This window comes from Cyprinodon tularosa, unplaced genomic scaffold, assembly GCF_016077235.1.
Source record: "Cyprinodon tularosa strain WSP-4 unplaced genomic scaffold, ASM1607723v1 ctg313, whole genome shotgun sequence".
Taxonomy (NCBI): Eukaryota; Metazoa; Chordata; class Actinopteri; order Cyprinodontiformes; family Cyprinodontidae; genus Cyprinodon; species Cyprinodon tularosa.
The window spans coordinates 911,275-933,764 of NW_024039023.1; the positions used below are offsets into that span (position 1 = coordinate 911,275).

The 22,490-nt window shown below is 41.8% G+C and overlaps 1 protein-coding gene across 3 annotated transcripts in view; it reads right to left on the reverse strand.

Annotated features, from left to right (window-relative positions):
* The window catches only part of ap3b1a (adaptor related protein complex 3 subunit beta 1a), a 112,752-nt gene that overhangs the window by 76,475 nt on the left and 13,787 nt on the right, over positions 1–22,490 (reverse strand). The window contains exons 1-5 of one of the 3 annotated variants that reach the window (XM_038292512.1): positions 19,542–20,075; positions 17,593–17,668; positions 17,438–17,512; positions 11,999–12,094; positions 1,007–1,167 (exon numbers count right to left, since the gene is read on the reverse strand). In XM_038292512.1, the coding sequence (XP_038148440.1) occupies positions 1,007–1,167; positions 11,999–12,094; positions 17,438–17,512; positions 17,593–17,668; positions 19,542–19,705 (572 nt within the window). In that variant the 5' untranslated portion in view covers positions 19,706–20,075. Of the gene's footprint in view, positions 1–1,006; positions 1,168–11,998; positions 12,095–17,437; positions 17,513–17,592; positions 17,669–19,541; positions 20,080–22,490 lie in introns of those variants that run through there. The other 2 variants (XM_038292514.1, XM_038292513.1) reach the window with 2 other exon arrangements.

Genomic DNA, 22,490 nt, shown 5'->3' on the forward strand with positions numbered 1-22,490 from the left:
ATATAGTTAATTTTAACCCGATCTCCCACAGCCGTCATTTTGACGGCTCCATTAGTCGCAGTGTAAATTCTTCACGCGTTGATTGCCATTCGGTACCGTTACCTAGCAACCAACATTCTACCCAGAACTCTTTGGCTAATATGGAAAAAATTAGCCTCATGAGACCATCCTGATCTCGCGAGCTTTCAAGGTTTCACTCGCAGATCAGTCTGGAGACTCTCCGTTAAAGAAAATTTGGAGCCGTTCACCAAACGAACGTCCAATCAGCGTTGGCTTTGAGGCAGGTTGAGGTGTGACGCAACGAGAAGCGCGACAGTTCAGTCTAAAGAACATGGCGGCTTCAGCCGATGAAACTAGCGTTAGGGTGGCTATCGAGCAAGTTTTATCGGAATTACACAGTATTTCTTCACTGAAAGAAGAGCAAAACACTGCTCTGGAGGCTTTTCTCAGAGGAAAAGATGTTTTTGCTCTTCTCCCGACTGGTTTCGGCAAGAGTAGGATGGCTTGTGGTTGTGTTTTCGTCGTCGCTCTGTTAGTACGTCATATGCTTCGTTGATCTGATTGGTTTATTTGGCCCGTCTATCACCAACATAGGCCAATCAGCTAACCAGTATTTTCGCCCCTTCCCAAAATTACTTCAACAGAAGGTTTCCTGATGGATATGCGGAGCAAATCCATCTGGCGGAGTCAGGTTAGGAAAAAATTGCTTTCCGAAGAAATCTAACAGCAAAACAGGATTTAGAAATCCTTCAAAATATTGATGATAGCGATTCGATTCTGTAAGTGCTAGCAGATGTAAAGAAACAATTACTTTTTAACAACACAACGAAATTAAAAACCTATTAAATGACGACTTTAATAAACAGGTATGTACCAGACAATGTGTCTGTAATCAGTTGATAACACCAAAGCTATTTTTCGTTTGAGCGCCATTGATGCCATGTTGCCTTAATCCCCCTCGTTTGCCAGCAGCTAATACCAACAATAGGTGCAAAAAAAACCCTACCTGTAGAGTTTTTGGATGGCATGCGCAGAGGTCTTCCTGACATAGGGGGAAAGGTCCGAGGCGGCCTCCTTGATGGCCAGCATCATGATGGGGACGATAATTGGGACACGGATACTGGACAAGACCCTTAAGGCACTCGCTCGGATGAACTGGTTTGGATCCTGACAAAAGAATAAATAAAACATTTAAAAAAAAGATTAGTGAAAAATATTTCCTCTTCAATAAGCAATGCAGTGGTGGAGAAACAGGAGTACTAAGAGAACAGCAGGTGGAAGCTCTGTAGACAACAGTTTACTCAGTGAGCAGGCTAATCACCGTTAGCACTACAAATTAGTTGCAAAAAGGTTAGGAAACATTTTCTTAAGTAGTTAGGTTGTAGATCTATGCGCTGCAGATGCAATGATCCTCAAACGGCCATCGTACATCAAATAAAATGTTCAGTTTTAGATGCTTTCAGACAATGTGGATTACAAACATGTATAACTTGTGATTCCCTTAATATCGGATCTGGGATGTCCAGATCCGATATTAATATGGGATATCAGTCCAATATTAGCAGTAGTCTGGTTGTAAAGAAAAAAAGAAGGGGGGTGGTGAATTTTTATTTTTTTTGGAAGCATAATTAACCTAATTAATATATTCTATTAACCTAAAGCACTATGCATGGTATGGTTGTTACATGTCAGGGCACCTTACAGTAGAACTGCAGTCAGTCCCTGGACTGGTCTAGCTATCACTGCCCCTACGTAGTTAGGGACTAATGTGGAGGATAAATTTCCCACTGGGATCAGCTTCATAATCATGGTAGACAACTTCTTAAATTTTATTTATTTTGCTCAGGCTACTGGTAAGCCCACAGTCCCCCAAATTTCAAAGGCGCAATATTATTGCCATTACTGTTTATATACAGTAGAACTTTAACACAATCAGTAATAAAGTTTCACAGGGGATGGTATGGGGGGAAGGTAATTTAAGAAGCGGGATAATTTTTTTATAAATCTTTAAGAAGGGGGATACCATCCCTCCTCATCCCCCCTCAACGCGAATACTGGGTATTAGCCAAAAAACTCATATACAATTTTATCTGCCAATATCTAAAATAGTTTTGCGGCGATGCCATTTTTTGGACCCGATACCAATACCTGGCTGTGTAGTATTGTCCGATACCGATACCATCTGTTTGAAATTAATGTGTGTGTATATATATATGAAGAACTGCATACTACTTGGATGTAAAATAATTGCCATCATGGCTTTGTCAAGCTGCTACCTACCTTTGTGAAGTAGGAAAAAGATTAATACAAAGTGAATGCCTACCTGGAATGGCTGACATTAGCTGAATAAACTCTCAAAATGGCATTGGTGCCCGATTTGTTGGTACTTGCAGATACCGGTACGACCATTTTAGTGCTGGATCAGGGCCCTGTCCGATACTGGTATCGGTGCAACACTAATCTAAAATCTCTGATATTTTCTTGTAGAAAGAAACACTCTGCTTATTTTGAAAGTTAGCCACTCATTGGTTAATAACCTCAACCTAGGACATTATTTTATTGAGTCGATTTGTGTGTTTCTGTCTGTCTGTGTACAAGATAACTTGCACAGAGTTTTGAACAGTTCTGTCCTAAACCAGAGGGTGGCAGCAGTGACTATTGACAGCTTCACCCAAAGAAGTCAAAAAGTATTATACTGCAGACAAGAACACAGGAAAGGTTATCCATGACTGGATCTGCTGATCAAACAAGAGAGCAGGGAGCAGGGTGAATGAAGATGAGAGCAGAACCAACACCAGAGGCTGCAGACACACGCTGAGCCTTATTTATAAACTTATGAATGGATTTTAAGGAAATTGTTACCAGGGATGCACCACATGCCAAGGAACAGTTCATTAAAATTTGTTAAGAGTCCAGATCATGTGTGAATTTTAACTATAGGTTTCAAATCACAATATGAGCGCAGACCTGGTTGCAGGGGCGGATTGAGAAATTTTGGCCCCCTGGGCCTGACATGGTCTTGGCCCCTCAACCCCCCGCGCGCAAGAAATACTGTATACTGTGAACAGACATGCACACTGTCCTGTACAGAAGAGTGCACATACTGCACACACACTATTAGGTATACCACACAGACACTGACAAGCACAGGTTTCACACAGACACAGGGGGAGGGGATAAATGGCCTAAAAATAAACATTTTGGAAAATGATTATGCCCACTTCAGTGATGGTGCATTGGGTCATTTGAGAGATATTATGTATTGGAAGTTGGTAGCTATCATGAAATAAACCCCCCACCCCACCCAAAAAACTAAATCGGACATGATTTTTGCCCCCTTTTCCTCCCTTCTATCATTAAAAATAAAATAATATCTTAGGAAAACACTTTGGCATAACGGCAGCTGTGCAGCAAATTGAGGCTCAAAGTCTGTATCTATTTGTGGTTAAGCTTGAGGAGAAGGAGAAAGGTAAAATGATAACATGCATCGGAGAGCACCACAAAGAAAGGTGTAGGCCAGTTCATGGTACAAGGGCTGCATGCAGGTCAAGATAGCCCATTTCCAAGAATGCTATAGTGGCTGGACAGGCACTGGACATGTCCTGAACTCAGTGTCAGACGTGGCTGCCGAATACTTGGATGAAGTGAAGCAGCTGACAGATCTCACGCTGCCCCATCTGAAGACTGTCCTGGCCAGGCAGAAGATGGATGAGGAGACCTTCCCAATGGACCCTGTCAGTGAACAGGCTAGTAACATTGATGGCACCCCTGTGCACAACATTGGGATGGAGAGACAATGTGGCAAGGTGGACTACAAACTGAAGAAGTTGGGCACACTGAACGCAGTCAATAGGTCAATAATTTTACAGAAGTGCCAGGAGCTTCAGAGGTTTCAAGGCAGCAGCACAAGCAAAAAGGGAGGTTGAACTCAACTGGAGTAAATTCATGAAGGCAAAATTCGAGAGTAGGGCAGATGAGAAACAAGAGATGGCTCAAAGAAAGGAGAGTAAGAGACTAGACATGCTGGACACACTGAAATCTTTTGATGGCCCCTTCACAATAGTGGGGAAGTTGAAAAGTTCCTTGTGGATGAAAGTCTGCACAAGAATGCAAAGCTGCAGAGAATGAAGCTTGAGGTTCAGTTTGCCAGAGAAAGCACCAAGCTTCTGCCTAAAGTCAATCCTATCTTCACAATCCAGGTGACACTTCCCAGAAATGGCGAAAGTGCAATTCTCTAAGTCATAATGGATACTTAGAATTTTATGGTGGTGGTAAGTATTCATGAAAACAGGTAGCCTAACATTAGTGAATGGGTGAATTCTGGAAATAACCTAAAAATCTTACACAGTGCACCTTTAAGCAAGGGGTTTCTTTTGTGCTTTCAATTTTGCAAAATCATCCACCACATCATTGAAGTCCAGCTCTCTTGTCAGCTCACTCTCAATTGCCATTAGAGATAACGCATTTAATCTTTTCTGAGTCATTCTTGTGCGCAGCTCATTTTTTACTCTTGACAAAAGAGAGAATGAGCGTTCTCCCTCACAGTTACTGACCGGTAGAGTGAGAAAAATCTGTAGCGCAATGTATGTATTAGGAAACGTAGGCTGTAGTCCAAAATGTATTATTGTTTTGAGCAGTCCTGAAGGGGTCCTCTCCTCATCAGTGTTGTTGAGCTGTATAAAAGATTTGAACTGTATAAGCTCCTGTCCAAGACTTTCATTGAGGTCAGATGGGTATGATTCAGTGAGAATCTTGGCCTTGTGAAGGACTGAAGCATTGGACTCTGTATCCAAAGAGAAAAGGACACTGAACAAATTGTTCAGATGTTTGTAGGCCTCCAGACGGTGATTTAGGCTTGAACTCAGTTGATCAATAGAGGCAATAAATGTCTCTATTTGAAACAGTTGCCTTCCCTCAAACACAACATCTGGGGATGCTGATTCATCAGCAAACTTTTTACGTTTCCTCGTCCGTTCAGCCCTGTAAGATGGGGTGCCACCCAACATGTTTAAGGCTTTCTGCTCAAAATGATCAAATAGATCTCTTTGGGAAAGAACAAAGGTGCGCAGAGATTCCAGCAATCTAACTGCTGTACCAAGGTCCATGTCTGCTTTTTGAAGTTGCAGACTTGTGGCCTGAAATCTGGACAGAACAGTGTCCCAAAAGCCTGCCATGAAGGCCATCTCAAGTGAATCCAGCTTCCGCACTAGACTGTCAGCTTCAGTTCGTGTGTCTCGTTTCTCTGTGTCATCAGTGGAAATAACCTGTAGTGCTGCTTTTATTTTACTGTAGTTCTGCCACAGTGCTTTGGTAGATTCTGCACGGCAACTCCAACGCGTGTTGGATAAAGCTTTAAGTGTGAGATCTATGTTGGAATTGCCAAATACCCTGTCCCATCGGTGTGTGGATGCAGTTGTGAAGTTGTAAATAGACTGAATCAAGTCAAAATACTTAGAGACTTCATTTCCACATCTGTCAATGCTGTTGACTCCCACCAAATTCAAAGAGTGAGCTGCACATGGAATATAGTGTATTAATGGGTTGCTTTTCTTTAAGTGAGCCTGCAACCCATTATACCTCCCTGACATGTTGCTGGCATTATCATAAGCCTGCCCCCGGCAATTTGACAGCTCTAACCCTAGATTTTCCAACACAGACATGACACAGTTAGCCAAACTTTCACCTGTATGGCTAGTAATGGGCTCAAAACCCACAAAGCGTTCAACAACACTGCCCTCTTTGCTAACAAAACGGAATATGAATGTCAATTGGTCCACATGAGATAAATCTGGGGTTGAATCCACAATGATAGAGTAGTATTTGCTTGCTTGCAGTTCATCTGCTATAGCCTGTTTGGTTTTTGCACCCATCAATTCAATGAATTCCTCACAAATGGTGGAGGACAGATACACTATATTGCCAAAAGTATTTGCTCACCCATCCAAATTATTGGAATCAGGTGTTCCAATCACTTCCATGGCCACAGGTGTATAAATTCAAGCACCTAGGCATGCAGACTGTTTTTACAAACATTTGTGAAAGAATGGGTCGCTCTCAGGAGCTCAGTGAATTCCAGCGTGGAACTGTGATAGGATGCCACCTGTGCAACAAATCCAGTCGTGAAATTTCCTCGCTCCTAAATATTCCACAGTCAACTGTCAGCTGTATTATAAGAAAATGGAAGTGTTTGGGAACGACAGCAACTCAGCCACGAAGTGGTAGGCCACGTAAACTGACGGAGCGGGGTCAGCGGATGCTGACGCGCATAGTGCGAAGAGGTCGCCAACTTTCTGCAGAGTCAATCACTACAGACCTCCAAACTTCATGTGGCCTTCAGATTAGCTCAAGAACAGTGCGCAGAGAGCTTCATGGAATGGGTTTCCATGGTCGAGCAGCTGCATCCAAGCCATACATCACCAAGTGCAATGCAAAGCGTCGGATGCGGTGGTGTAAAGCACGCCGCCACTGGACTCTAGAGCAGTGGAGACGCGTTCTCTGGAGTGACGAATCGCGCTTCTCCATCTGGCAATCTGATGGACGGGTCTGGGTTTGGCGGTTGCCAGGAGAACGGTACTTGTCTGACTGCATTGTGCCAAGTGTAAAGTTTGTTGGAGGGGGGATTATGGTGTGGGGTTGTTTTTCAGGAGCTGGGCTTGGCCCCTTAGTTCCAGTGAAAGGAACTCTGAATGCTTCAGCATACCAAGACATTTTGGACAATTCCATGCTCCCAACTTTGTGGGAACAGTTTGGAGCTGGCCCCTTCCTCTTCCAACATGACTGTGCACCAGTGCACAAAGCAAGGTCCATAAAGACATGGATGACAGAGTCTGGTGTGGATGAACTTGACTGGCCTGCACAGAGTCCTGACCTCAACCCGATAGAACACCTTTGGGATGAATTAGAGCGGAGACTGAGAGCCAGGCCTTCTCGTCCAACATCAGTGTGCGACCTCACAAATGCGCTTCTGGAAGAATGGTCAAAAATTCCCATAAACACACTCCTAAACCTTGTGGACAGCCTTCCCAGAAGAGTTGAAGCTGTTCTAGCTGCAAAGGGTGGACCGACGTCATATTGAACCCTATGGATTAGGAACGGGATGTCACTTAAGCTCATATGTGAGTCAAGGCAGGTGAGCAAATACTTTTGGCAATATAGTGTATGAGGTATTAGCTCGACCCATCTGCCCAAACTTTCTGATGTGATCCTTTAGAAAGGGATCAAATTCAGCCAGGACCTCCAGAATACCAAGGTAGTTCCCATTGAGAGGAGACCCTAACGATTCATTTTTACCCCTAAATGCAAGGCCCCTTTCTGCAAGGAATTTAATGACTGCAACAACTCTTTGTAACACTTGCCTCCAATAGCTGCTCTCTGCCTGAAACTGTTTGAACAGGTCTGCATCAACTGTGGCACCTTTGGCGCGGTTCAAGACTGCTTGCATGCAGGTTATGTGCTCAGCACTTCGCTCATGTTCACCAAATCTTTCTGAGTGTTTCCAATCACAATAGCCTGTCACAAAAGAATGCGTTTTTGGGGAAAACAGTTTGCATAAGCAGTAAACATTACCAGTAGAGGGAGAGTACATCAGCCACTCTCTTTGTACTCGTTGTCCATTGGGCAAGTGTGAAGTAAAATGTTCATTGTTTAGGCATCGGGTTTTGCCTCCTAGCCCACTGTTCCTCACATAAGCTGGATAATGGCTGTGACAGTTGTGAAATGATTTTGCACCTCTTTGAATAAGAACTTCCTTCATTGACTCAGTGAGGGTCTCAGCCCATTTAGCGGGATCACTAGGTAGAGTTGTCACTGTTGTTGTGTTGAAGAAAGATTCAGCTCATTTTCTATGCTGTCCAGAGGTGCAGTGACCTCACATTCATCCGAGCAACTGGCTACTGCTGAATTGGTTGAATCATAAGCATCAGAAGCATTTGGTTCAGTGTCTACACTTGTAGTGGTCTCAGGATCTTGGGAGCTACATGCTAGCTCAGGTGCATTGCTAACCTTAGCTGAATTTGCAGTAGCATTTATAGAATTGCTTTCAGCAGATGTCTTTGTACTGAAGAAGCTGGAGATATTTGGAACACTCTCAAGTAAAACTGATTCCTTTTTTTTCTTTTCTTGCTGAATTTTTTTTCTAGCTCCTCCACTTAAACGTTTATGATCCATATTTCCCTTCTTTCTTTGCACATTGGCTCTTTGCCTATCACAACAGATAAACCAACTATGTGTGTGTGTGTGTGTGTGTGAGTTTGTTTGTGTGTTTATGATCGGTGCTGCTTCCTTCAAGTGTGTGAGGTGATTTAGAAAACTAACAACCCAGCATCAACACTCCAAAGCAGAGAATAACAGCTTACTAGCATAGACAATTGAGAGCAGAGAATCAACTGATTCGTCTGATAGACAGCAGGAGAGCAGAGTGGTCAGTGATGATCGAATCAAGAAAATGTCTAAATGGCAAGGGAACAGACTGATTTGTACTGAGGAGAAAGAGAGAGAGAGCCAATTACAGTGAAATATATTCCAAAAGAGCCAAGTGACTAGCTGAAGGCAGGGACAAATGCCTTGGAGTGACCAACAAGAGTGCAAAGTACCAAATGGCAAAATGTGGGAAGACCAACAGGCAGATCTGCTTTTACCACTTATCTTCACAACCAAAAAGTCACTAAATGATGTTTTTAGTCGCTAGCCAGGTATGGCCAAAAGACACGAAATCTAGCGGCAAAGTCGGTCAATCACACTGACAGTGAAACAAATATTTTGAAAAGATAATAATTGTACAACTTTGTGCACTTTTGTCTTCTATCTAAATATTTTCACAAAGGACACCAAAATGTTGCTATCTGCAGGCAGCTTGCTAGCTATGATGGCAGCAACGATGTCTGCCAGACAGGAGAGAGTGGTCAGTGACGATCGAATCGAGAAAATGACAAAATGGGTCAAAGACCAAAAAGTTATTAACTGACAGCAGTGACAAATGTCAGACTGTAAACTTTTTCGAAAGAAAAGGACAAAATGGGAAGATGCTGATAGTAACAGCAAAATGGAAAATATAAGAATTTCCAAGTAATGCTCAACTCAAGTGTGTGTGTGTGTGTGTGCGCGCGCGTTAAACTTCTTGTTGAATGATTTCAAATTATCTCTGAGTCTGAACTGAGGGAAAGGAAACCAAATTTTGAGCAGTCTCTCACGAGTTCAAAATACCAAATGAGGAGATTCTAAAAGAACAGACCGGTTTATGAAAGACTCGATGGGGGAGGGGCACAGCTAAGAATACTTGAGTGAGATTCTGTGATCCAAATTCGAGATAGAGCTTTTTGATAATGATAATTTGTCAGAGGAAGGTTGTGTAATCAAAATTTGAGAATGAGCTTTGTCAATCAATCAAGAATATTTGCATTAAGTTCTGTGATCAAAATTCAGAAACAACCTTTAATAATTGATAAAGAATATATGAGTGAGGTTGTGTGATCCATCCAATTTGAGAATTAGCTTTGATAATAATGATTGAGAGCCTCTGGCCCTCTGTGGATCATGGCCGCGGGGCAAATTTTGCCTGGCCCCTTGGGGCCTCTGTGGGTCGTGGCCGCGGGGCCAAGTTGGCCTGGCCCCTTGGGGCCTCTGACCCTCTATGGATCGGGGCCAAGTTGGCCTGACCCCTCGGGGCCTCTGGCCCTTTATGGATCATGGCCGCGGGGCCAAGTTGGCCTGACCCCTTAGGACCTCAGGCCCTCTGTGGGTCGCGGCCGCGGGGCCAAGTTGACCTGGCCCCTTGGGGCCTCTGGCCTTCTGTGGCTTGCGGCCGCGGGGCCAAGTTGGCCTGGCCCTTTGGGGCTTCTGGCCTTCTGTGGGTCGTGGCCGCGGGGCCAAGTTGGCCTGGCCCCTTGGGGCCTCTGACCGTCTATGGATCGTGGCCGCGGGGCCAAGTTGACTTGGCCCCCTGGGGCCTCTGACCCTCTATGGATCGTGGCCGCGGGGCCAAGTTGGCCTGGCCCCTTGGGGCCTCTGACCGTCTATGGATCGTGGCCGCGTGGCCAAGTTGGCCTGGCCCCTTGGGGCCTCTGACCGTCTATGGATCATGGCCGCGGGGCCATGGTGGCCTGACCCCTTGCGGCCTCTTACCCTCTATGGATCATGGCCGCGGGGCCAAGTTGGCCTGACCCCTTAGGACCTCAGGCCCTCTGTGGGTCGCGGCCGCGGGGCCAAGTTGACCTGGCCCCTTGGGGCCTCTGGCCTTCTGTGGCTTGCGGCCGCGGGGCCAAGTTGGCCTGGCCCTTTGGGGCCTCTGGCCTTCTGTGGGTCGTGGCCGCGGGGCCAAGTTGGCCTGGCCCCTTGGGGCCTCTGACCGTCTATGGATCGTGGCCGCGGGGCCAAGTGGGGCCTCTGACCCTCTATGGATCGTGGCCGCGGGGCCAAGTTGGCCTGGCCCCTCGGGGCCTCTGACCGTCTATGGATCGTGGCCGCGGGGCCAAGTTGGCCTGGCCCCTTGGGGCCTCTGACCGTCTATGGATCATGGCCGCGGGGCCAAGTTGGCCTGACCCCTTAGGACCTCAGGCCCTCTGTGGGTCGTGGCCGCGGGGCCAAGTTGACCTGGCCCCTTGGGGCCTCTTACCCTCTATGGATCATGGCCCCTTGGGGCCTCTTACCCTCTATGGATCCTGGCCGCGGGGCCAAGTTGGCCTGGCCCCTTGGGGCCTCTGGCCCCCTGGGCCTGGGCCCGGTAGGCCCGGTCATTAATCCACCTATGCCTGGTTGGCGAAGAGTTCTTCTCCATCTTGGACTGTGCCATACGCTGAATCCAATATGTTCAGATACACAGTAGGTCGAGTATCTGAATTTAAATGCTTCAGCCGATCAGCAGCTGGGGGAAGTAAACTCTCCACGATGCTCCTTGACCACTGAAGCTCAGAAACTGATGGGTCATTTAACAACACATCTACTCCTGAATGCCAGGTCTCGTAGTCTGCTTCATGTGCTGGTCTAGGCAGCCGTCCAAAAAACACTCTGAGCCTTTGTAGATGGTAAGCACTTTCCTCAGTTTTTATAATGTGTTCCACCACGTAGCGCTGGACTACAGGTGGTTGGATGTCATCATCGGTCATACAAGCTTACTTTCCAAAAGAAGATTTGCAATATTTCCAGACTCACTTTCATAAGGATGGCCTTATGTAAACATATCACCAGAATGATTGACAATTAGGAGGACCACTTATTTAGATGATCCACTCGGTAAAAGAACATCCTCCTCTATATTAAGTTCCCTGTTTGAGGGATAGTACTTGATCAAGCCTTTTCTAAGATTAATTAAAAAAAAAAAGTAACAACAGCTGGTATAAATTATACTAATATATTGGCTCAATATCATATCTGCTAGATCTGAAAGCTGCATTTAAAAAGTTGTATAGAGAAACCCCTAATCTCAGTCTGCATCTAAAATCTCTGATATTCGCAAACTGACGAAGGAACAAAAACTCGCCTCATATCCTTTAAGCAACCCATTCAGTGATACTGAAAGCTCAGTTATTCTCAGACTGTTCAGAACTGTTTGAGTAATGTCACTTGATTAGGCCTTTTTTTAACACTCCATACCACAGAATAAGTAATAAAAATTTGTAGAAGTCATACTGATATAACGGGTCAAAATCAAAATCGGCGTTCAGTGAAAGCTGCGACGTCTGCATCAAGTTATATTGGGACATCCCTAATTACTGCTTCACCTTCTTATAATACTTTATTATAATCCTATGTCCAGCATAATAGTTTAAATAGTTTATTTTAACTGCAATCAACCTAAATTAAAAAAAGGAGTAATTTAAATACAGTAGCATTGCACTAATGCTAAATTTTCTTTATATTGTTCAGCCCTACTTGGGACTTTTTTGAATAAATGTGTAAGAATGAGTTTCAAACAGATGCAGAACTATAACACCATTTGGAAATAACTTGACAGACCAGAGGGAGGGAGAAACTGTATTTATGTAGATGAATGAACAACTATTACCTTCAGGGCCCGTTGAAAGGTGCTTATTGAGAGCAAAGCCAGGTCTTGCTGCTCCTCAGCGTATCTCACTAGATACACATACACAAGTTTCTTCAGCTGCAGAAGGAAGGAAAAAAAGAGAATAAAAATTTAAGTTGAAAATACATGAGATGGTCAAAAGTATTAAGTAATATCGCCAGATCAATACATTCGGGTGTTCCTATCATTTCCATGGTTGTACTAGACATAGATACTAGTAGGTTGGAAAAGGTTGGAAAGAACATAAACAATTTGATGTCATCTGTAGCTGCGTACCTATCGTTCGTTCTCAAAAGTCGAAATTTCAAACTTCTAGTTCGAACATTCTACCGGGACGCCCCGGAAAGCTGGATTTGCAAGTCGGCAACACGGCCGTACGGGACTTCTACATTGGATTTGGCTTATACTCATCAGCAGTAATGAAGCTTGTTTACTTTGACTGTTCTTCACAGTTCTTTCTAACCTACGTAACATTCAGTCAGTCTTGCAAGGAGCAGTTTTAATGCTGTATTTGTACTTCTTGTAACAGCGGCCATTTGCAAACAATGGAGGACACGAAACATGCAAAATTAAACTCCATTTCTTCATGAATTAGGTTGCTTTGACGTCCCAGTTCCCAGGTTAATGGAGGCAGAATTAGACCTGGATTTTATAAGACCCCACTTCCCCTTCTTGACTACAACCTTCATATCTCAGTTTCTCAGAGAAAACTGATGCAGTACAAGTCTTGATCAGTCTTTGACAGATTGGTAAGTTGTTGATTCACACTGCAGGAAGCAGAATAAACTAGAGTTGCAAAGAGGTGATATCTAGTGTCGTGAAGTAGGCTGTTTTCAGGTGAATCATCAAAGACCGTGCAAAAAGAATCTCAGACAATTTTGCTTCTAAACTACATATTCAATTCTGGAAAGTCTGCAATTTGTGTAGACTGCTTCAGGCTGGTGCAGGCCATTCACCTTATTTACCATTTAGCATTTGTTTTAAATGACATAGACAGAAACTCCTTTCCTGTCATCTTTCCAATCTTAATACCTAAATATCAGTTGAAGGCTCCCAAACAGAAAAGGTGGCATGATGCCAACCCATCTTAATCACAATATGACCAGAGCTCCTCCATTTTGGCACCTGAGGTCTGGTTTCTTCACCTTTTAGATGTTCTTCTGCTTCCACTTCCACACCTTAATGAAATGGCTGAATTTCCTTCCTGAGCATAAAATCAACTTCTCCAGAGTCCTGCTAATGCCCTGTTTATTTGACACCGGTGTCTTGAAGCAGAGACGCATCTAAAAGGTGAACGACTGAACCTGAAGGACTGGAGGAACCGTGCCTTATAACCTCCAAGGAAGAAAATCAATGACAATGACTAGTAGGAATAGGAAGGGATTACGGAATAAGTGTGGCAAAACAAAGACCTTGAAGGCCGACATCCCAAGTTCCAAAATCTAATTTCAGGGAGATGCTTATCGCCTGGAATGCTTGTTGATTAGATCATCTCTTTGGACAGACACGCTGCACAGGTTACACAAGCAACCTCCTCCCCACGTCCCGCACTCTCTTGTTGTGCCTATCGAAGTAGTTCTAATCCACACATGATGCACAAATTATTGTATTGCCTGCACGCTCTCACTCATATTTTAAAAATCCGGGATAATTTATCCGACTCACGGGCATCCGTGAACAACTATCTATATCAGGGAGACTTAGGGTGTCTGCCTTAATGGTGGGACCAGAGGATACGGATCCAAAAAAAGTTTTTCTTTTTAGGCACTGATTCTGCCATAAACTAAGGTGTGGATGATATTCTGAGGGGAAGTTGAGGTAGATTTTGGGCTGGCGAGAAGATCTGGAAAACTGTCCAGTTGTTCAGATGGAGAAAAAAAAAAAGGACCATCTGACTTCAGCCATGGACAGAGGATATGTTGGTTGGTTAGATTCGACTTATGACGCTGATGGATCTTAATGTCATGTTTCCATTATGGTGCATAAAGGACTGGGAAACATGGCAGAGCAGACGGTGGAGGTGGTCCCAACATTAAGGAAAAAGGGAACAGAGTTTTTTTTTCAACTATCACACTTCTGAAAGTGGCTTAAGACGTGTTTGTATTTGGTAACATTAGCTGTGCCCGTTCAATGGCTAAGATATCAAATGCTAACAATAATCTCATAATCATTTAGTTGTTTTCACCATGAGGTGATTTTCTTAATTTTTTTTTTTTTTTGAGTAAAGCCACAGTTGGATGTGACCTGTGTTCCTAATGTAAATAATGAACAGCTTACTTCAGGAATGTTTTATTACATTTCTCAAACAGAACTCTGATAAAATAATAGGTGCTTTACGGTTACAGGAAATTATCCTAAAATTCAGAGTGGTGGAAAAAAAGAAGGATGATGAAATATAACTTACTGGAATAACTATAATTTTATATATAAGCTGATCTAAGCTCAAGGTCAGGAGGAAGGTTAAGGTTCAGGTAAAATCACAGAGGGCTTTAGCCAGTAATCTGGTTTCAAATCCGGAGCAGAGCACCATAGTTGTCAATCATGGTTCTGGTCATTACAGCTGGAATTAACAGCATTACTCACGATAAAAAGGGAGACACAACCCATCTGCCTCCAAGGTTCTGCCCTCTTCCACCACAAATCACACAACCAAGTAAACCAGGAGCTGCTGGGAAGCTGATTGAGGAAGCTAGAAGTTCATAAGGCCCCGAGTTAAATAGATACTTGTTCTGTACAAGCTTAGTTTTTGGAAAAAAGAATAAAAGTAGTCACCAGAAATCATGCAGCAGCTGTCAATAATCTGCACTTGTGCTTTTTGGATTGTGCAATAATTAGTGTGTCAATGGACTCTCACAGAGTTGAAGAGCGGGAGAGTGATTTTTAGAGAGATGCATATGATAAAGAGAAGAGATGAAGTACAGAGACCTCACACAACCTGAGCAGCTGGTGCAAACCAGGCAGGAGAGAGAAGATGTGACTGTAGGCTGCCTCTTTCCAATTATATCCACCGGCCTGTTCACGCTCCCTGCCGCCTGGCTGTTTGGGCTGCATGCCTCGTAAGCAGCGCCCGGCCTCTGGCGCCCCGCTCACATGCTGCCCCTCACACCACATGATTATTCTGCTTCTGCTAATCAATATTCACAGGGTCGGGCATGGACCCCCTTCCAAAACAGCTGCTTAGTTTGGTCATAGGCTGAAACCGGCATTGCAAGAGGCTATGGAGAACGAGTCTGATCACGCATAAGAAACTTGTCTAAAAAATAAATAAATACTAAAATTATTCATCACTTTCCTTCTACTGTAAAGATAAGCAATAGTTGCTTATTGGAATAATAAGAAACTATTGCTTAGCTTTAAAACTTGTTGGGAAAAAAAAACAAGAAAAATTCATTAAAATATTTGTTGTATTAAAAAAAAAAAACTCTTATAAAGCACCTTTTGCAACCTTTTTTTTTAAAGAAAACTGGATGAAGCTAAATTATTTAATCATTTTATTAAATTCATATATATATATATATATATATATATATATATATATATATATATATATATATATATATATATATATATATATATATATATATATATATATATTGTTTAATCAAATAATTTAATTGATATTATATCAATTATTTAATCACTGGAAACATGATTTAATAATTTCAAGCATTGTATCAAATCAGCTTATTTTAAGAGTAAAAATACTAATTACCTGCACAATTTAAGGGTAAATAAACTTAATTTAAGACATATTTACATTTTTCTAGATCGTTTTCCCACTGATTGCATTGAAAATAGGTTCCGGATTCAAGCATATTTCAGCATTCCGTGGCGTTAAGCAAAGAAGTCAGTGTTATGCTGAAAATCAGGTTGATACGCACATTTCGTATAAAAGTTTTCAATCAGAGAGAAAAAAGCAACTTTTCTGCTTCCCTGTTAAAAAGTAGTCCCACGTGTATTAAGCTTCTGTTAGGAATCCAGTGTGTTTGGGCTGTGTTTGTTTTTTGTGTTCTCTCCCTCCACCAACAGGTGGCGCCCTGTTGTCGTTGGTCCTCCCACACACCTGCGGCTGGTTGCGCTCATTACTGAGGACTCTTAAGCAGTGGACTGTCACTACCTCGATGCCAGAGTGTTTGCCAGTTTTGGGAATTCTAGCCAAGCTGAGTTTTGCGGAGTCAAACTGAGTCCTTGTCTCTCTGAGTTCTAACCTTGTTTTTGTCTTTGCCTTTTTCGGCAGGAAGACATCCTGCAAACTGGATTTTTGGCCTTCTCCCCCTGGAAGGATTGTTTTGAGCTTTACACTGAGCAGAGGGTTAATCTCCACACGACCCGTTCAAGTTCTCCTGGAAATCTAAGTGGCAGTCCGCTCCATTGCTCCTCAAGGAACCAACCTAACCAAAAACCTGTCCGCCCTCCAATGAGCCCCCCAATCTCTGGATAAACCCACACCGACTGGATTCTGGGAAGAGAACCTTTTTCTGCTAACGTGAGTCCCGTTCATCTCTGATTTTTGCAAGACGTTGTTCAAAGTTCCCACGGACCCTGAACAAACCTCTGAACTTCCCTTCTCACTTCCAGTTCCGGTTCACCAGCTCTCTGAGTTACCCCAGATCAACTCTATTGATTATTTCAATAAAGCTGTTAAACTTTTACTCTGGTTCTCTGAGTGGTTTCCTGCATGTGGGTCAGATCTCTTAAAAACATCATGACAGCTTCCACCGATCCACCCTGTATTAAGAGTTGGATATAAACAATAGATCCTCCCCGCATTCAGTTCATACACAGCCTCATCCACTTTGTGCCTCAGGTAACAGTCTTAAAGTTAAATTTAATAACATAAAATAATTTATGTAGTTTTTGTTCAGGTTAAAAAAACCTTATTAAATACTAGAAATTATTTCTTAGAGTTTCTCTTAAATTTGAAACTTATTTTGAATTTACACTAGTAGAACTAGTGTAAATTCTTTGTTCTTTAGATATTGATCTATTTTTCCTTCCACCTATAGAAATCACTGATCGCTTTTGGCATATTTAAAAAACATGTTTATTCTTAATTCATAATGGGTTTTTTCCTCTATAATCAATGATATGTCATCATTTACAGGTAATTTTAATGAAATATATTAAAAGATATATTTTTTCTTTAAAGCTGCAGTTAATATTGTTCAGTAAATAAAAGCAGATTACTGCTAAACTTACATGTTTTGTCATTACGACTATATTCTTTCCTCTTCTACTTTGATTTGGAACCACAATGAATTGACCGTATGATTAATAAAAGTTTCTGAAATAAGCCATCCATGTGATCCAAATTCTGCTTTATATAAAGGAATTTGGTTCTAGCATGAGGCTAAGTGAAGCACCGTGTTGAGTCATGCAAGAATCATAGCTTAAGTAATCTGCTTCTCAACAGTGTCATACCTCAATATTCTTGCTTGCAACATTCTTCACCACTGCAGGAAACAAGTCAGATGCATTTTTCCCCTTAGAAATGAGCTAAAAATAAAGAAAAACATAGGGGTGATTTTCTTCTGGAGAAAACAGAATTATAAAGTTTAAAAAAATAAGGAACTCACTTGAACAATCCTCTTCATGGCCTCCAGTTTTAAAGACTCCTTGTTGCTCTCCAGCATCTCTTTCAGGTCTTCATTTCTGGGAACAGAAGATATTTCAAGTTAACTCTACAGTAGGAACATTGTGTGTCGACAGATGCTATTTTAACTAATCAGTTTCAAAGTTCCAGCTGGGTCAAAGGTGCTGTGAAATCTCCATGCTTTGGACATCTGTCTGCGCTTCAGCTGTTGCAGCTAGACATGCAAAGGTAACGCCGCACAATGACAGCACAGTCTGGAGAAAAAAAAACACACAACATTGTCCTCACAATAAGTCCAGTATAACCAGTTTATCGCTCACATGATGGCAATGATCATGCTTTAGGTAGCGCGGATCCACAGCGTTCCTCAGACGACAAAACTCAGGGCCTGATCCATGCAGAGGATGATTGAGATGCTCCATTGTTTCAGCAAATATCCGATTCCCGTGAAGAATTTGGTTAAGACCATTCAATCACAACCAGCAAATGCTTTATTTTGACCTTATTTCACCTCATACAACCATGTGAAAAAGGTGGATGATTTAGAAAAACATAAAACAGCCAGATATGGATCATATACAGGTACAAAGATCAGATTTTGGCTGCATTAGCTTGTGAGGCGAATGTAGCCTTAGATTAACAGTTTTGCAGCATTGATAACATTAGGGCTGCAAATAACGATCATTTTGCAAATAGATAAGTCTGTTGATTATTTTTTTCAATTAATCAATTAGTATTAGATAGCCAAAGATTCTTTAGAAAAGACTTTTTATGAAATTAAACCAGGTAAAACTTTTCGACTTGAGTTCTGGATAGAGCATATTGACAGACGAAATTGTTTTTTTTTCTTAAATGCAAAATATTTATATTCTTTTTTTACAACTTTGATATAATTCCTGCTCTAAGGGGGTCACTCTGTCAGCTAAAGGAATGTTTTACAGTCTCTATACTCCAGTTAACGATTAATCGATTCCTAAATTAGTTGACTATTTTAATAATCGATCAATCACAATTAATCTGATTAATCGTTTCAGCTGAACTAGTCTAATTCCAGCTAAAACCAGGGGGGAAAAAACCTTTGACCTTTTTAGCTATTCTCTTATAAGACATTTTCACAAAATAAAAGATGAAGTTCCAGTGATTTATTTGCTGGCATCCAACCTAGTTTATGAAATAAAGGTCCCATTGTTCAGACTGAAAAAAAAAAATGGATCAGGTGTGCATTAAGATTAAAGTTTAAACTAATAAAAAAAATAACAAGGGTTGCACAGATTAGAAAATAAGGGCAGATATCTAATATTAATTTTGTCCTTCTAGTTGCTAATTGCTGTAGACCACTGCTTCCCTTTGAACACCATGAACAACGCTGCAGACATTGCTTCCCTACTTCAGGTAAACGCCCCAATCAGTCACATGACCAACAAAAACTACCACATGACCAATCCCCTCCACCTCCCCTGCTGAAACATTAACTTTATGGAAATATTGTTTGTTAATATCAACCTCATTTTACAAATTGGACCGATACAGATATTAATTCCAATTATATCGGGCATGCATAAAAAAAAAATGATTATAAAACTGTCAGCATGTATTAACATTGTCATAAAGGTAGTAATTATCATAGAATATAATATATTAATAATTTTGTTAAGACTTTAAATTAGATAAAGCCTGGAATCATACATTTCCATGTGAAAAAATACAGACCTATTCCATACTTGTAGTTTTGGTTTGGTTCTGGTTTTGCTAAATAAAACAGCGATTTGAGCTTTTCTATCAGATCGATTTAAGCCTCTAACTCATATTTCTATTCTATCCATGTAAAAAACAAAGATCTGATGATTTTAGTTGATCCACAGTCTGAAAAAATAACCCCAGAGAGCGTGTGTGGAATAGAGCCTGGAGCTCTGGGTGGTCTTACTGCTGTACCCGGCTTTGTGCGTCTCCTTGGGTTTGCTGCTGGTTTGCGTGAGGGCCTGCTCCTCCTGACTGAGCTCAGGCTTCAGACTGAGCTGTAAGCTCTCAGCAGACACCAGCACTGTCCTCATGGCTCCTGCTGCCTCAGAACGCAAGGACGACAACCCTCCGTTCATCCCGGCTTTCCCCTACAGCAGTCCTCTCACGGACTCCGCAGCCTCTGCTGGATGTAAATCCACAAAACCAGCGGCAGTGCCGTCCCAGTCAGACTCCTTCAGGCCGTGCGTCGTGTTTGTTCTTCAGAATCAATTTAAAGTTGTCATCTTTTCACAAGAGGCTAAGTCAAAAACAGCAGAAGCTCCACAGACTTTGTCAGTCACCTCTCTCTTCCTCTTCTTGTGTGCATAAAAAAAGTCACAAGATTCCCCCGTCAAGCAGCTAATGGCAAGTCATCCTTACGCCTGAGGATAGTGTAGCTCTTTCCTAATGCTGTCCCCTCCTGCTGGTCAGATGTCATTCAAGCATTTCTTCTCCCTGCTAACACATGGAGCCCTTTCCTATGGAAAGCCAACCACCTCACCTGCCTCCTGGCTTTGAATGTGACTCAGCAGCACTTCTCTCTAGGGGAAAAAGGAGGGCCTTATCTACACTGGTGGGTAAACACCAAGCCACTTTTCCCTCACCACCACTGCACAACAATCCACTTTAGGCTGACACCGCCGAGCCTGCATACCCAGCCAAGTTTGGCAGGCAAGGCCAACAGGACAGGCCTTTAATCAGAGATAACCGAACCAGAATGAATGTCAGGAAATAGCCTTGAAGATGTCGAGCACAAAAGAATGATTTTTTTTTTTTGCAAAGGGAGAAATCTGTCCGCAACATTTTCAACCCTGATTGTTTTCCACAAGAATAAGAATAAAGGTTTAAATAGTTTGGACTTCAGACTTTCCTATTCTATTTAATTGTAATGTGTTTTAAGTATTTGTTAGCTACTTTAGTTGTATTTTTTGTTATGCTAAGTTTCAGTTATAATTTCAGTCTTTTATTGAATACTAACCTACTGGGGTCAATACCAAAGAAAAATTAAAAATATAAACAAAATCTCCAATCAGGACAGACCGCTGCAGCAACTTAAGTGACCTGACTGCTATACCTGTTATCTGTTGTGTAATGTGGGTAGTAATTAGTCACATTTATTCAACTTCTGAAGGGGGGAAAAAGGAGTTTTCTGCAGAAACCTAAAAATTACTAGGGGTGTAAATAATAATCATTTTGCGTCTGCAGGAGTATCGATTCATGTTTTTTTTTCTTCCGGTCTATTTTTATCCATTTGATCCTGGACGTAATTCTGACTCCCGTGCTGCGGTGGCGCTAAACCTATTTTTCCCTCCTACCTCACTTCCTTTAGTCACTACCCTCTTTCAAATTGCACACACACTTGCGTGAACACAGAGACATTATTATTCAGTGAAGGAAGTTTTTATAGGCCTAGGTGGAGTACTACTTTGCTACTTCTGTTATTTGCTGTTGTTTCTCAAATAAAATGCATAATGATATTACAGATTTCATTAATTTATTTAAAATTTGAAACATTGTCTAGCCTGTAAGGTAAAAAAAAATAAAAAATTAACAAATTAATAGAATCAAATCGTATTGTGGTGTATTCTCGTGGAGTATCGAAAATAATCAAATCGTTTGGTCAGGAAATTGATACTGAATCGAATCGCCACGACGGGTGTGATTTACACCCCTAAATATTACAACAATATTATTTAATCTTACTGTTAAATATTGCTTCCTTTATTCGACAAAAATTGGCTTCTTTTAACTAGGGTTGTTTTAAAAACAAAAAAATAAAAATACATTTTGGACCAACTCACATAATTCCTAAAGACTGATTTATTTAAAAATAAATAATAATTATCACCGTCCTTAAAGCCACAATTAAATGAGCTATTTATGCAATACTGGTATCAATATGTTACACAACCTGTAGGCATGTTATTAAGGTTACATCTAAAAAAGAAAAGTTTAATAGCCGAAAAACAGCTTAAAATCAGACCAAATCAAAAAGAATTGCTCCTAAATCTTAGGAATTGGAATCAAATTGATTGTTGACATAGGAATCGATACCCAGCCCTTGTTTTAACCATGAATGCAGCACAGACAAACATCTAAAACCAATACTACACATGCTCAGTTGTTTTCTTCTTACATTTATCTTAATACTAAATCCAATATTATCAGTTTCTCAGTACTTGAGAAGCCATTTTCAGATCATTTTTCCTCCTACTTTTTGTATAACTTTGAAGTCATGCTAGTACTGCTGCTCTTACTTTGGTCAAATGTTTGGCTAATCTGCATCCAATGTGTTTAATAAAAAACACATCAGTACACAGCTGCACTCAAAACAAGAAAATAAAAAGGTTACACAGACAAAATACGCAACTAGGCAACCAATTACTTTCCTAATCCTCCTGGCATAGAAACCGCAAAGAAATGTTGATTACTCATCTAAAACGTGGCAAAAAACGCACTTAGTCAGCCTGTGATTGTGCAAGTTGTCCTACTTAGAAAGATGAGAGGGTCTCATTGTCACATTGACAGATTAAAAAAAAAAAATCTCAATACTTTAGAGCATAACCTTCGTTGGTAATTACAGGGGTCTACAGTTTCTGTCAGTCTCCATCAGGTTTGCTGAGACTGAAGCTGCTACTTTGGTCCATTCCTCCATCAGATCTCCTCTAGGGCAGAGATATTTTGGTGCTGTCGCTGGGAACCACAGACTTTTGAATTCCTCCACAAACTTTCCATCTTAGGTTGAGGTGTGGTTGATGGATAGGCCCCTCCAGGACCTCAAACTGTTTTTAACAGAGACATTCATTGTCCTGCTCAAAGACCCAGCCATGTCCTTTCCTCAATCCTAACTGATGCAAGAAGGCTTCACCATTGATTCTTCCC